Below are 16356 nucleotides of genomic sequence, written 5' to 3'. Positions count from 1 at the left end.
TCTTCAGCACTGAAATCCTGCAGTTGCTTTTTTTTAATGTAGTGGAGAAATCCCATGGTGAATTTCCAAATGTGATTATGAAAAACCACATGCAGCAGTACTATACTCAGGCTGGATGCTTGTGTACCAAAGAAAGCACATGTTCAATAGAGCTGATTTTTTATGGGAGTACTGCCAATGCCCAGCTTAAATGCCGTGGCTTCAGCCTGGCTGGCAGGGAGTCACCAGCTTTCTCAGTTTATATCCTTATGTTGCTGCAGCTAAATTCAGTGGGGTGGCCCTGTCACAAGTGCTGGGATACCCACTGAAAGCCCTGTACTGGTTTCTTCATGGAAGAAGGTCAAAAGCCAGCCATTCCTGTTTGCCATTACATCATCTCCTTCTGAATTACCAGAATAGAAACCTCACTCTTCTGTTCTTAAGTTGTGCCATACATACTCTTTCTTTCAAAGAAAGCTCTATTTTCTTTTAGCTTGTCATCAAAGATTCCCTTAAAATCTACCATTGGTTAACAAAGTTTACGACTGTGTAGCACTGGGAACCTCACTGCCTACATTCCTGCGTATTTCGAAAATTTGCCACCTATAATCCTGTCACTGAATCACAGAACGGTTTGGGTTGGAAGGGACCTGAAAGATCACCCAGTTCCACCCCCTGCCACAGGCAGGGACACCTCCCCCCAGCCCAGGCTGCTCCCAGCCCCATCCAGCCTGGCCTTGGGCACTGCCAGGGATGGGGCACCCACAGCTGCTCTGGGCAGCCTGGGCCAGTGCCTCGCCACCCGCAGTAAGAACTTCTGCGGGCTAGAGAGGTTTGTGTAGACAGTGTTGTGCAAAGGTCCCTTTTAAAAACCACTTCATTATAATCTAAAAATGTTGGGAGATTCTAGTGACCTTTGAGTCTGTTGCACGAAGACCATATTTAGGTTGGAAGGATTTTGCTAGAGCCTCTCACAGGCAAGGAGTTATTCTTAGAAGACTGCTCCCATATTTCAGCTCAGATTAGTAAAGCTTGAAGCCGACGTAAGAACGAGCCTTCCTGCAACAGTACCTGCTCATCTCCAGTAGGGTACGTCAACAGCTTCCTGTTATGCCTGTTGAACTGGTTGTTTCATTAATTACTCCACTGATGACAGGAAAGTCACCTTCACTTTCCCTGCCTTCCCGATTCTTGCTCGACACCCACTCCTGAAATGCCAGAGCTCACTTCTGAGAAACTTCCTACAAATCACTTGCATGGCACTCTGCTTTCTTTGAGCTTGTCATGATAGTAAAGGGTGGCATTCACAGAACTCAGCATGCTGCAAAAAATCGAAAGAAACAATCAACTGGTTTTAATTTTTTGTGGTGTTGCACCAACCACGTGTACAGGAAAATAAGAATCCCCACCCTGCACCCTCTGCCTAGCCTTGGGCAACCCTGGAAAACAAGCTCTTTTCAACAATACTTTGGCAGAACCTTCCTCTTGCATAAGACACAGTGGATTGCAACTCTTAAAATATAAACTGTGAAACGTGAGAAGTGGACATTAGTTCAGGCAACTCACACTGAGGTGGATTTTTTTTACTCATGCTCCAGTGCATGCTCCCAGAAGCCAGAACGTTTAGCGCTTTTACACAGCGGAGCACACATTTACATGCTTGTGGGAGGTGGCACTGGAAGAAAAGCCATCACCATTATGAAGAAACTGGCACAACATAAATTTCCCGCTTACTTCTGACAGACCTCTATGCTTCCAATACACTTTGACACAGAGCTGTTTGCATTTTTGGCTTAAGCGGCATATAGCATACACCCAGGAGTAGCAAGGGAGGGATAACTGAGAGGCCAAAGGCACATAGCTACCATTTAAAATACACATATATGGAGGAGGGAGGAGGGAAATGGTAGGGTAAGAGAGAAGAACTAGAAGCTAACTGGAGCTAGAGAGGCTGATGAGTAAAGCAAATTCTGGCATTCTTTCTTGCCCGTTACAGCAGCATTGAGGAGAAGGCGGTCCTGCAAACAACATCAGGAGTTGCAGCTTGAAAGAAAGGGAAAGCGACATTCAAGAGAGAATAATCTTTATCCCCAGATGCAAGATAAAGCAATAAAAGTAATCAGGGCTGCAAATTTAGCACAATAATTAAAACCTGCTCTTTCTGCTCACTGACTGTGTTTTCAGAGTGAGGAGCAAGTAGCAAATTACCCAGTTTAGTCTGCTGGCTGTTTGTGGGGGTTCCATGCTTCAGCTCTTGGCCAGCAATAAATCATCACTCGGTCTTTTACTTGCACACCTTGTAACAAGCAGTGACACACATGGCTTACCTCGTGCCAAAGTCTCTCTATAATCCTGCCTCCGATACCAGCAGATAGACTACACTCAGAGGTTGGCATCCTTCTGCTTTCTCTTGTCCAGCACAGCATCCTGGCTGTGCCCCTAGTTTAGTCCTCAAGAAAAATAAACAATGGAAAACTCCAGCCTCAACATTTTAAACCATCACCTTTTCCAAAGGGAAGTAATACAGGATTTCAGCAGAGCTTCAAGCTGCAATTCAATAGAGCCACATCACAGGGCTCGAACAAAATGCTGAGTGGCCAGCTGGCTTCCAAACTGTGAAGATGTGAGCTGACAACTGAGCACGCTCCATGTGTTGATGCAAGCAAGCATCAATCAGTTCTCCACCACATGATCACATACTAACTTGGGTGTGTCCATGCACCACTGCGATCACATTGTATGTAAGCAACTGCAAGAATTTTTCAGGGAACACACCACAAGTTACTCATTTAGTGCTTAAATAATTGTCTCCACACACCACCATGTATGTTCTCTCACTAGACAAGCCCCAAGAACATACTTCAGATACGCCAAGTCTGATTAACCTGTATAAATCCTTCAAAAAACCCACAGTAATGCTACTTAAAACACTGACAGGGAGGACATTAATCTTATGGAGAGTGCAAAGCGGGCTGTTTGTCAATGGTTACGCAGTGATGTAACAGAAGGACAATATCAGACAGTGCTTGCTTAGAAGGCATTGCACGGAGGCCAGCAGTCCCAAGGGGGGAAAACATGCGCTGACCTGGGTGAATGGGGTTCAGGGGGATGGGGAGGGATGATGCACTGCAGCTGGGCTGTTTATTAGAACAGGGTTGTCTTGTACTGGGCAGACACAGTGACATTTAGGAACTAAGCAGCAGTTATACCTAGAATCGTACACGACTCAGAAAAGCACACAAGGCATCCTTTAACCACTTCCCAAGCTAAGCTTATTATAACGGTTATCATCTTACTTCCAAGTCTGAAACAGTAACCCCGATAATACTCTATCCTAAGCGTTTAAGCTACAAAACTTCAATTTAGGGGCAAAGCAATGAGGTAACATACAGAGCTGCAAAGTGAAAACTATATTGTACTCTCCTAGTTGACAACAGTTCAAAGGAGGGACAGTCCTTCATTACCAACACGTTATCCATCAAGGATATTCGCCAGTTCCCACACTAAGCAGATCCCACCCAAAGCACTGTGCGTGCTTGAAAGAGTCCTGAACTATAAATAGCAAAACTCTCTGTGCAAAACACAGAAGTCACTGTAGAAGCAGGTGCTGGCTAAGAGGCTCTGTAGGCACCACAAGCTGTGGTTTAAGGGATGAACCCAGCAGATTTAGAACACACCCTGGCTGAGAGGCCATCATGTCCCACACGCCCCAAACTGGAACATCTGCAGCTGCAGTTACCTCCACTCTGTCAGCCAAGACAGTCTGGCACACAAAGAGAGTTTTATGTACTCATTGGAAGTGCAGAGGTGGGACGATGACTTCTCCGCATGAATAGCATCCCTTGCTCAAGCGGAATTACTACACTACTCTACAAATAGATTTAAGTATTTAAAATATTCGGATATTTAAGTCTATTTACAATATTGCTGAAGAGCGTAACAGCATCCCTGCTTTGTACAGGGCACCAGCTTTGTACAGCTGCCCACAAAAAGGCATTGACCTGAACAGCCCACCCTTGCTACCGTCCCTTCACAGTCCCCAGGGATAAGAGGTGCTTGTCCCATGACCCCTGAGCAGGATGTCAAATCTCCGAAGTGTACTGCCCAGCACAGGTGGCCTGAAAAAGGATTTTGCGATTTTTCCCATTTCGGATAACAGAATTCACCAGTGCATCTACCCTGAACTGGACAACTGATTGATTTATACAAGCAGACATCTGCAACACACCATGAAGTAACAAAATACAGAGGTTTATTGACAATTGCATGATTTATCATTTGATTTCCAATCCCCTTCTGTCCCGGAGAAGTGCTCTCATCAATCTCACTTGACAAGCTGAAAAACATGGTATACATTCCAAAGAAAGAAATGCAAGAAAATTAACATAGTTTAACTAATTTAAGGCCTAGCTGGAAGTTGCTGTTTAAAAGACAGGCACTGTAGCCAATGCACATCAGGTACTATAAAAGATGCCAAGTCTAAGCTCAGTATTACAGACAGGTCAATCACACCAGACCCTTCAATGCAGAAAGCAGCCTCTGGTTGACTTTTCCACATGGCAGCATCTTAAAACCCTTGGCAAGTGCTGGAACAAGGAACTGAAACAAATAGATGTGTCCGAGACTCAGCCAGAGGCTAAACAGCACAGGCTTAAGAACAGCTTCTAGGAAATACATGTTTAGAAGTAAGAAAAATCCATTCCACGGTTGCAGTTACAATTGCTGTCTTGTTTTCCTAGGTGGCCAACAAGTAACAGGGAGCTCCAAACGGATCAGAAAGGTACAAAGGCATTGAAATCCCTACTTCCCATGGCTATTTCTACCTTCAGCACTGCCCCATATATTTCACTATCCAAAAAGGCAACTAAGTCTTCATGTAGACATCCACCATTTCCAACATCAACTGAACTAGGCAGTCTAGTAAGCACTATAAAATCAGTGTTTTAGCACCTGGCCCAGAGGCAGTCCCCTCTGAACAGTCACTGTTCCCAGGGGACCTGGGCTAGAGCAGCAGCAGACACACGCAGGTAAGGCCACTCGTTCTTTGGTGGATATGATAAGAAAGTCCATTCAGAGAACAAATGATGGGAGCTACCCTCCCTAACAGATGTCTGTGCAAAATGTGCACGTCTTCCAAACACGATTTAAAATAGCCAGCACAACCAAAAGGTTTGTATTGCTAAAGTCATTGTTTCTCCAACTAGGATCGTCTACAGCACATCTCAAAACAACTACAGCTGTGGTTTGGGGAGAATCCACATAGTTCTCCCAACCTTACCAACAAAAATTTGAGGCAGTCAAAGGCAAAACGTAAGGCTGACCAAAGACGAGAGAATTCACTAACAGAGTCAGCACAGACAAACAAACAAACAAAAAAATGCACTGTGGTGAAGGCAGCAGAACAATCCTGGTTTCTGCAGGGCACAATGTAAAAACCTTTGCAGAAGCAAAGGCATTTCTATACAGGCTGGGTCAAAGCTAGCTGTCTGGACAACCTGGTATACTCTCCACTGTAATCGTACACTGTAAGTTACTTCTGTTCAAGGAGGACCATAAAGGTATTGTTTGCACCCACATCTTCACATTTGCACCCACATCTTTACCAGAAACCATGCAAGCACTCACCCAGGATACGTTAAATAAAAGTCTTCTAGAAGCACCTACATGAAACAGCATGTTGGACTGGCATTACCACTTGTCAAGAGCTAGTTGTAGTAATCAGCAGATTACTGAAGGCATCAGAAAAGCCTGAATACTCTGAGGAGGGAAGACCACGATACTTTTTAACGTATGATGGTTTATGAGTACAAATGAAACTTTCAGCATGTTTTGTCCTTGTATCAGCAATCGTGCTGCAAAGCAAGAAAAGAGGAAGAGAGAACCAAAGACTGAAGACACTCAAAACCACGGTAGCATTACTTGTTCCAGTGGAATGTATTTACATTAAAGTGCAAGTCACCTCACACTGTGAAGCTGCATCCTATCGCCCAGAGGAAAGCACAGCCTACCTGCTGCGCTGCAGAACCTTTCAGATGTGACCTCCAGGTCCCTGCCCATTCACGCTGTTGTACATGTTGACTGTATGGCTAAGCCTGACTCCACAAGAGTGTCCTGAGCCGCTAACCAGCTAAGAACCTAACAGTCTGAGATGAATTCACCACAAAGTAGCACTGATCTTTCACAAAGTTACACTAATGTCCCCCTCTGCCACCCACCCAGGCAAGCCAATACTCACATCTTCCACAGGCTGTCCTTTCCCTCCCCAGCCCTCCCTCCCCAAATCACCAGGTTACCCTTCCTACACACTCGAGCATAACCCTTATCCATCTGCCTAAGAATCTACTGACAAACAACAGTCTATAAACCAACCTCGCAACCACAGACAAGTGTTTCTGTGCAGACTCCGTTAGTGAAAGCGAACAGATGACCCTAGTAGAATGCAATGCTGGACTTCCCCCCCGGCGGGTTGAGAACTTTGTTGTGTGAGCGTGGCCTTGGCCCCAGTCGGGGCTCGTGATTGTCTATCTTGGGTTCTGGCTCCTTGCATCGCTCCTCTTTGCCCAGATCTTTTTTCTCACCTCCATCTTCCAGCTGTGGTTTGACATTTTCTGTAGCTGAATAAAAAGGAAAGAGATTAGATCAACTTGCTATTCTGTAGTGCACAACATGCCTCATCTTCTGTAGGCTGCATTATTTCCCATTTCTCCCACCCACAGCACACTAGGGTTTCTCTGGTTATTTTTCCTGAAGGAAACAGGTGCTGAGGAAGAATTTAAGTCTTCACAACAATCCCTCTCTTTCTTCAGTAGTCTTTCTAACAAGGATATGCAGGCTAAGCAACATACCTTCAGAATTATTTTGGCAGTTTCAGGCAATTAAGAGTTGCAATATACTAATCAATCCTTTCATGCTGAGCTTGAAAGCAGTGTTCTCATCATTCTTTAGCCATAACTAGCTGAGCAATAATACATTTTGTCAGTCAGCTACCTGTTATTTACAAGATTACACACATGAAGGAGAGAGCAAGAGAGGAAGAAGTGATCTGATCAGATGCTTTTCTGTATATACAGATTCCATATATATCTACATATACACAGATGGTATAAAGCAAAGTATATACAAACACACACACAGTGTCAAGACTTACGCCTGTGGTGTTCTCCTCAGTAAGAGGAAGAGAACCACTTCCCCAAGACAAGTGATTAAATTTCCAAAAGGAGGAAAACTTCTCAGTTATACTATCCTAAACACCAGCCTTAGTCTTATGTTTTGAAGAGGAAGCATACAAAACTATTCCTCAGAGCTTATCTTCTGAAGGAGAAGAGAGAAAGGAATTTCTCTTGCTGACCTTCTAGCTTCTTTGGTGTTTCATCTTCTTTCAAGACAATGTGATCCTGCAAAGAACCAAAAACCACCTTAGTGTATTATCAAACAGTAGTTCTGCCACAAAATCTTTCAGAAAGTCTTGCTTGGGTTCTGATCTAAGTTTATGCATTTATCATGGTAAAAGCCAACAGCTGCAGCCACTATGTGCACCTCTTCATCCCCTCCATCACTACATAATCCCCAAAGAAGTGGTAGGAGGTAACTATTATGTTATGTCAAGGTGCACATCTCAGGATTCACACAGCTGCAGATGCTACATCCATCCATCAGTCTTAAAACTTTGTCTATGAGAAACAGTTCAGTCCCAAGGCCTGGAAGTACCATTCTTGTCAAGCATCCGCTACCACCCAGGAGAAGCTGGTATTCACAACCAGAACACAAGCAGCCCTTGAGCACCCTATTCCTATTCAGCAATTACTGTCTTCAGCGAGTATCCCTTGTGACCTGAACTAAGTATCCCTTGTGACCTGAACCTCAGGTAACTGACAAAACCTTTTCAGATCATTTCCCCAACAATCTCAATTAACTGCTGGAAATACATGCAACACTTCAGAACAGCTTGCATATTTTCCCACCCATGAAATTCAACTTGCAGTAATTTTTGCAAATATGCTATCTCCTTTCCATCCCAGCATTTCCCACAATTCCAATGCTTTAAATGAAGACATAGGAATTTCCAAAGTGCTGTCCTCCATTTAGTCAGAAATTCACAGGAATTAATGTTACATTCTCGAAAAAGGCAACTAAAGAGAACCTGATGCCAGCCTGATAAAGGGGTACAGAGGAAAAACAAACCCCTTTCCTACACCAACAGCACCCAGTTGACAAAACCCAGCTCCCAGTCTTTTTCCCCTCCTCCTTTCTTATGACCCAAATCCCCCGAAATACACTCCAGTCTGTATAAGGTAGGCAAAAGCACACTACCAGCACCCTCACACTTAAGGGAAAAAAGGAGGGGAAAAAAGTTACATTGGACTAATCTTTTCTTCCTAAGGTTCCAGGAGAAATGAGGCTGCTACTACTTTTTCAGCACAAAGAGTGAACGGGATGTCAAGTTTCCATGCTATCTGACATGTCAAACACGTTGCCCACACAGTGGCTACTCACTGAATCCTACCTACTTAAGAGTAAGGCAGCAGGCTGTAAAACTGAATATAGGGCACTGAAATACAGAAACGAATAGGCAACGTACCCTTTATTCCAAAACGAGATTTGGTGGTTAACTACAAGCCTCACCAACCATTACACATCCCAGCTTTAAGATCAAAAAATACCTTATAGAGCGAGAAACACTTTTGTCTGACATCACAAAATCAAGTACATGCTGGACCTGACACTCAAAGCTGATCTTGAGTTAGTTTTTCACTGTTGATCACTTAAGCTTAACCTCCTGCTAAAATGCTTTCACACTGAATGCAGAGACACGTATTGAAGAGAGGTGAAGCACACAGCCGGGCCACATCAAGATTTATGACTGTAGCTCACCAGCATTCACCAACCTTCAGAGCTGGCATCAAGACCACCTCTGCCAAACTGCAGAACAAAGAGAAGTATCATCTCCCTGTCTGGCTGCGTGCCAAGAACTCTGGCTGTACCTCACTTACAAGGAAGACCAAAGGCTTTGGAATTTTTTTTTTCTTTTTTTCTGAACACACATCCACAGTCTAATTAATAGTTTTCCATGCAAACTACAGAGCATGCTAAGATCTGATATACCAAAGATAACGAGCTATCAAAAAGAGAATTCAGGAATAACTGTCTAACTTGAAGTTACCCTATGCATAATTCAGGTCTGTCATCTTAAAGAGAACACAGGCATTGCATTGTGACAAGACTGTAAGACTTGTCTGAGCTGCTAGCTTTGTGGTTTGACAGTGAAAGAAGTACAAATACCTTAGGCTTGTTTGGGTGAGCTCGCACAACGCCGGTGGATACAGGAGATCCAAAGATATCACTTGTCTTCCCACCAGGTGGATTCATGCGTGGACGAGGCTGAGAAGAACTAGAATCCTCAAAAATACCACTTTCTTTTCCTCCTGCAAGAGAGTTATGATTATTTTTTTTGTTCCTAGATGACCTAGTTTTACAACACTGCATTAAAAAAGTAAAAAAAGAAATACAAGAATTCAAAGACTTGTAGAACTCTACTGCCTAGATACTTACCTTTGCTTGACTGAAGATACTAGTTGAAATCCTTTGTTACAAGAATTCACTAGCCCATCTCAGAATCACAGCTGTACTCTGTGCAGCTAACTGATGAGACAGCTCTAGAATAGAAGCAGTTTCCTTTCATCATTTCCTAGACCTCAACTCAGAAAGAATCAGACTTGGATGATGTGCTAAGAAGTCTGCGAACATGTAGATCGCTGAAATATTCATATATTCAGAAATCTGAATAATTTATTGTTCAAGCCCACCCAATTTGTAAAAATGCAACATAAAAAGACAGACAGATCTCAGTGTTCCATTTGAGGAACACAAAACCAGTACTGAGCTGCAATTCAGAGCCCAGTGGTGCTAAAGGAGGTGGCTGCTCTTACCTGGAGGGTTCGTTCTTTTTGGAATGTTTTGAGGTTGTTCTGATGCTCCAAAGATATTGGATGCCATCCGATGTGGCCGGCTTGAAGAAGAAACTTCTTCTGTACTCCCAAAGAGATTACTAGAACCTCCTCCTGGGGGCTTCAATACCCTGCATTGCAGAATGAGAGAAGAGACAAAAAGTTTATTTGAAATTTACAGCATTCAACATATTTGACGTCCCCTCCCCATTCTCCCTTGTACGCTATGAATAACTATTCTGATTTTAATTTAATTCAGGTAATTCTGCTATGTCTTTGAAGTATCTACTTTTCAAGAGCTGTTCTAATAAAATATTCTCAAGTTCAGCACAAATATTGCCAGCCTCCTAGTAAGTCAACTTCATCATTAAGTTACGTGTGATTACTTGGAATGGTCACACCAGTGCCACGAGAACAAATGGCTACGCTATCTGTGGTGTTCCAGGAGCAACAGGAGATTAGGAGAAGACGTATGACTCTGGTTAGTATTTTTAAAATAACTATTACAGAATCAGACTGTCTGCTAAATCACAGTACCAACTTTGCATCTGTGATACAACTCAAACTCACTTTTTAACAAAACCAGGAATTTCATAGCTACTAAAAAATTTCCTAGTTTCAACTGCCAGTAATCATATTAGCTGCTGAAGAGTTTACAATGGAAAGCTGGAATGCCAAAAAGCCACATTTTTAGGGGTCAAGATACAAATCCATTACAACCAAAGCTCTGCACCAGAGGTGTACCAAACAGATCCTCATAAATTTTGGAGGTTACAATAGAAATGCATTGACTTCTTGAAAACCTACCAAAAGTCATGCTTGTCCTTGAGTAATAAGTCCAGTTAACACCTATGCCTTGTTCAACAGACTTCAGGTCCTGCCCTGAAAAGGAACTGAACTACTACCCAGAAGCAGAACCAGTGGAACTGATTGGGAAATGAACAGAAAAAGCATGGCAAAGCAATTAATACGTACATAGCAAAAATAATCTTTACATTTATGTCTACTCAGCCAATTAGCTACAATCTTAGCAGCTGAGCAAAAGTAGTAGCTGAATTATACCTCTTCTAATCTGAATACTTGATCTGGGACCTAAACTAACCTTTACTTTTATACAAAAGGAACACTTACAAATTGCAACATCTTTATCCCACACTACCTGAACAGAATTCAAATGTCAGTGAATCAATACAAGACACTCCCTCCATAGATCTGTGACAGAAGCAAGACGTTTCAAGTTAGGTATCTGCCAGGCATAAAAAGAGGTTCCTCTCTGAGCCAAGATCTACTCCAATTTAAGTCTAAGATTTAATTTCACAAAAGTGGAGATATTTGGCTGCTCTGTCAGAAAATGAGCCTTGTCAGCATTTTAGAACTCAGGATGCAGAAAGCAGTTCTATACTCTTTGAGAGGAAGGAGAAAAAAGTTCCTCTTTTAGCCTGGGAGTAGTTTATATAGACAGAACCAGCCTCAGAGAAACTATCTTTACTGGCCAACTTCAATATTTTAATCCTTAGTAAAACCGTGGATTTAATGAATCCCTTTAGCTTGAGGGAGTAAGTAGAATTTCAGTAGACAGGATAACTCTTGTCCACTGGACAGGTAACATCATATCTGAGCAGAAGGTTTATTTACAATTTAACTTTCAACACACTACAGATCCAACTATGCTACAGGCTTTCCACATATCTCAGAAGATTTAAAACTGCTATTAAAACCAGACATCATATAGGCAAATTATGTATGTCAATCATTCAGAATGGACCAGAAACCACGAAGCAGTTTGAGCATTTAAACTTGAGAAATGGAAGGAAAAGGGAACAAGGGGAGATGGACGGATGACACACCAACGCAAAAACAGGAGTTTGGGAAGGGGCTCCTGTTAAAACAGCAGCTCTGTTAGTATCCTTCATATAATTTCAGTGATTTCTGGATTTACCCATTCTTTCCAGAAATTTTTTTAAAGCATCTAGTCTTTCTTGAGTTCTAAGTATACTATCAAAGAGATTGAAAGGAAGCAAAACATACTTTACACAGATAGCATTTCTTACACTATAGATTCACTCCATTTACCATGCTGTTTTCTTAACACATTGTTACAAGCGTAGGAGGGAATAACAAAATAACTATATTCAGATTTTTTTTGGTTTAAGAAAAACAACCAGCCATAAGAATCAAATTACTTCTCATTCCTGCAACTGGATTTAAGATTCACTGCAGGAAAAAAAAAAAGAGCAACCCCATTTTAAGATTAAAGGTCTTGATTATTCCATTAACCAACTCAGTTAAGCATCAAAAGAAATCCAACACTAATTAATCTTATATTGTCCTCCCATTTTCAGCTCAGTATACATACTAAGAAAACCCTACTGCTGCAATGAATAAGGCAAGGTGCTTTACGAGGCACTTTGAAATCAGCTAATAGGTGACCTTTTCTGCCAGCATCACACAAAAGAACTTCTTTGCTCTACATACACAAAGTGGATTTGCTTCCTCAATTTCAGAAACTTCTAATTGCTAGTACAATTCTGAATATTCCATACACTTGCAAGTAACTGTGACACCAGGTCCATAAAATTCTAACTAATGCTAAGTTAGATAACTAAATCATTCAAAGGAATTACCAAAACTAATCCTGAAGTACAGCAACAAAGTCTTCCATTTTACAATAGTAAAGAGGACAAGGTTTTGTGCTCCTTCACATCAGCCCAAACTTGGGGAGAATACAAAGCTATTTTCTTGCTTTGTCGCCTCTAGAGCACTCCTGACCTCCTTGTCACTCATTTCTAGATCAGCTGAGATGTGCAGGTCTCCCACACAAAGAAAGAAAACAAGATTTAGCCTGTGAATCCTACCAAGGGAAAACAGCGTGCTAAAAGTGGATAAGCCAGCGTGAGCTGCTTCAACAGAGTACAAGGAAATTCAACACTTTACAGCAGTTTTAGTTTATATTAGTATCATGCTGTTTATACGGGTATTATACCAGTTACATAGAGTGCCATACATACATAGAGATATTTTTGTGTCTAGTAGCCATTGTAACCAGGTAAGTTTGATCACCTTTTCTTCTGGGGGGTAGGAGTCTTTTAAACTGTAATAAAAAACCCCTGCCCCCTCTGTTTTTTACACAATCTAGATCTGCCTGTTCTTCCCCTCCCCTCCAGTAGACTACAGGACTGTCAATTCATCTAGAATAGCTGAATTAAGAACCCTACCTTTTAAGTTTAAAAGCCTCTACTAATTGCTTTGTTCTCTTCTGGCAGGCTTGAAGAATTTTAATTAGTTCTTGTGGTCTCTTTCTCCTACATTCTAACACACTTGAATTTGAATGCCCTTTCCTCATTAAATCTTTCAGCTGACCTGTGGAAGAGGTGCTGAGACATCCATTACTTCAAGACACTGGCTATATAAATATGTACTTTTTTTTAAATTCTGCCTAGAAGTTAAATACTGAAGTCCCACCAGTCTTCAGACAGTTATAATAAAGCAGGTAAAATAAGTTGCGTTATACATAAGAGACTATCACTAAGGTAACTAGCAGAAAGCAGGCGTGTTAAGGTTTAGAACACCAGGCTCTGAAGCCAAGACCAGAAGGTGCTGGGGACACTCCTGCTGTTGGATCAATACCAACTCACAGCTCATTAAATAGCTCACTCATAAATAAACAGCAAGCTCTGTTAAGTCAGTTACGCCCTTGATCTGAAAGTTCTACAGTAACACTGATGGGGAAGAGGGGAACATGCGTATTACATTTCCAAGATGGCTACATGTAACATTTTCAGCTCTATGCAGCAGCTGTGAAATCGCTCATATACTAAATCAATTGACGATACATAAAAGCAATGCATCTTTATAGCACGCACCAAGAGTAGAATGATAGAATTCTGTCCTGCTTTGCTTTCCCAGCAACAACTCTTAGATGCGCAATTCCATGTTTTATTTCCAAAAAGCAAAACCTCCTTAAAAATACAAAGCATTGTTACAAAGTTTAATAAATTAAAACTAGGAAGTTAGTTTGATTCAGCAAACAAGTTGTTTGCTGTATCACTGTATACATTACCTGGATCAGTAGATAAGTCTCACTGGATAATTACTTAAAGTGGAAGCTTTCATTTAAAGTATTTTTTGCATCACTTATTTCTAACAGTAATACCTCTGTATTATGAAGTTCTCAAAATGCAAAGCATCTGTTCATAATTTCATCATCACAAAGATTTTTACATTAGGAAGAGTTATTTTTTCCCACTTCCACAGCAGATGATGGCTGCTGCAGTGACTTTGAATTCAGTTTCATTTTAATTAGAGAAACTTCTACACATTGAGAACGGCAAAAGGATTTGCATTCTCATCACATAAACTTTTGCTTAAGGAAGGAATAGAATAAGCTCTGGAAAGAAAAGTGTCTTTAAACCAAGTACTTTTTGCTTTTGATGGCATAGGCTGTATGTCGATAGTCATCATCTCAGAGCCCGCTCAATAAAATCCAGTAAGGTAACATATTGCAGTGCTGCAGTATGCACGCTCGCCGCGCCAGGTCTGTTCATATACTGTGTGTATTGCTATGGTTTGTTCTCAGGCACGATGAAAACACTCTGCCACAATGCCAGAGCACAAGGTGTAGTAACACCACCTTTGCTAGCTGCTAACTAGTAAGTTATGATGAACCTGGATCCCAGACTCTATCCAGAAACCCTGAGTGAATCGTGGTTTCAGAATTACCAATGGGAGCAGAAGCTTCTTGGAGACCACACTACGATGGCATCCTCGGATGTCATCGTAAAAGCCGGACACAGCTCGGAGCGGTTGGCATAAAAGGCAAACCCAAAGCGCCCTCCTAACACCGGGAAACGCTTCCTTCCCCCGCTCCGAGCACGTGACCGCCTCGCGCACGGGTTAATCACCTCAGCCCCGCGTTACCAGCCCGCATGCCCTCGTCCAAACGTAACAACAACGTATTTCACCTTTGCAAGGCGGGCACGAGCCAGCACCGGCTGGTGCGGACGCCTGTGGCGGGTCCTCTCAGCGCAGCACTGAGCGCGGCCGGGCCCTCCTCCCGGCCCGGGGCAGCGGGCTGGGGGGAAGGAGCCCCCGGCGCCAGGCCCCCCCTTCCCCGCGGGGCAGCCCCGGACCAGGCCCCTCCAGCCCCGCAACCCCCGGTAGCGGCTCAGTCCCACCCGGCCGGCCGGGCCCGAGCGCCGCACGCCGGGGCCGGCCCTGCCCGCTCTGCGCGGCCCGCCCCGCCGCTCCCCGCCCCAGGCCGCGGGGGAGGCGAACCGAGGGCACCGAGCAGCGGCCGACCCTCCGCGGGACCCCGCTCCCCTCAGCCGCAGCCCTCCCCCCCGCCTCCCGCGCCTCGGCCCTCTGCCGCAGCCCTCCCCGCGAACAAAGCCCCGCGGCCCGGCCCGCCCGCGCCCTGCCCGCCCCGCCTCGGCCCCGCGCCCCCGCCGCGCCACCTGGAGCTGGGCTTGGCCGAGTCGGCCTCGGGGCCCTGGAACATGGTGGCGGACGGCGGGCTGGGCTGGGCTCGGCTCTGCGCGGCTCCGCAGCGCCTCGCGCAGCGCTCCGCCTCGGCTGCCCGACCCGCAGGTAGCGCCGGCGTGCCCGCCCTGCCCTGCCGTTGGTTGACGCACCTGCCCATCATATCCAACAGCCTATCGAACGCAGCCCGCCCCCCCCCATGATCCCGCCTGTCCGGTGAGCCTCGCAGAGGGAGGGAAGCTTGAAGAGGGCCCGCGTCGTCGTTCCTCCTGTCCTCCTCCCATTGGTAGGGCTGAATGTCCGTCAGAGGGAGCTGCGGAGCCATTGGTTGAGAGGAGCGGGGCGAGCAGCCGGAAGGTATTTAAGGGCCAGGGAGGCCGCCCCTCCGCCTCCCGGGCGAACAGGGGCGCGTGTGGGCTACCGGGGCGGGTGCTCTGTGGCCACCGGGTGCGACAGCTCCGGGAGGGGCCGGCTTCGGTCCAACCAGGTCCTGGCGCCTCGCACGGGCACTTGGCCCCAGAACGCCGCCGTACAGGTAGTGCCAGCAGGCCAGCCATCGCAAGGCACGGCCTCGCAACAGGGCGGCCGCGGCGGCAGGTCTGCCGTGGGCCTCGGAAGCTTTGCCCGGGCGGGGCGCCGCGCCTCGGCTCGGTGGAGCGCAGCAGGCGTGGAGGGGCGGCGGCGTGCGCCCTTACCGGGCCGTCACCGCTCCGCCCGCGGGAATCCCCTCAGCCGGTGCCCGCCCGTCGCTGCCGCGGGGGAGCCGCCGGGGCCTCGGGGCTGGGGGAGCTCTGCTCCGGGAGCCAGCGCCGCCCGGGCCTTGTGAACCAAACGTTTGCAACGTCACCAATTAACATTTTCAGCTGAAGAATCTGATTTAATGGTTCCACGGCTTTCCATAGGCCAAGAAGTAAATTTCTGAGGCAGCCGTACTGCTGCTTGTGCTCTGAAGGAT

General features: G+C 45.0%; 1 protein-coding gene across 1 annotated transcript; it reads right to left on the bottom strand.

Annotated features, from left to right (window-relative positions):
• Positions 1 to 4209: 4209 nt before the first annotated feature.
• Positions 4210 to 15522, bottom strand: JPT2 (Jupiter microtubule associated homolog 2). Its single transcript, XM_056335383.1, has 5 exons — positions 15377 to 15522; positions 9906 to 10054; positions 9259 to 9401; positions 7328 to 7373; positions 4210 to 6593 (listed from the first exon to the last, which is right to left on the bottom strand). Exons 1-5 carry the CDS (start codon positions 15418 to 15420, stop codon positions 6409 to 6411), a joined length of 567 nt encoding a protein of 188 aa, XP_056191358.1. The 5' UTR covers positions 15421 to 15522; the 3' UTR covers positions 4210 to 6408.
• Positions 15523 to 16356: the final 834 nt, after the last annotated feature.

The sequence above is a fragment of the Falco biarmicus genome, chromosome 4 (genome assembly GCF_023638135.1).
Source record: "Falco biarmicus isolate bFalBia1 chromosome 4, bFalBia1.pri, whole genome shotgun sequence".
NCBI classification, from domain to species: domain Eukaryota; kingdom Metazoa; phylum Chordata; class Aves; order Falconiformes; family Falconidae; genus Falco; species Falco biarmicus.
The sequence above is the reverse complement of the archived record's forward strand: the minus strand, read 5'-3'. Positions and strand labels throughout refer to the sequence as shown.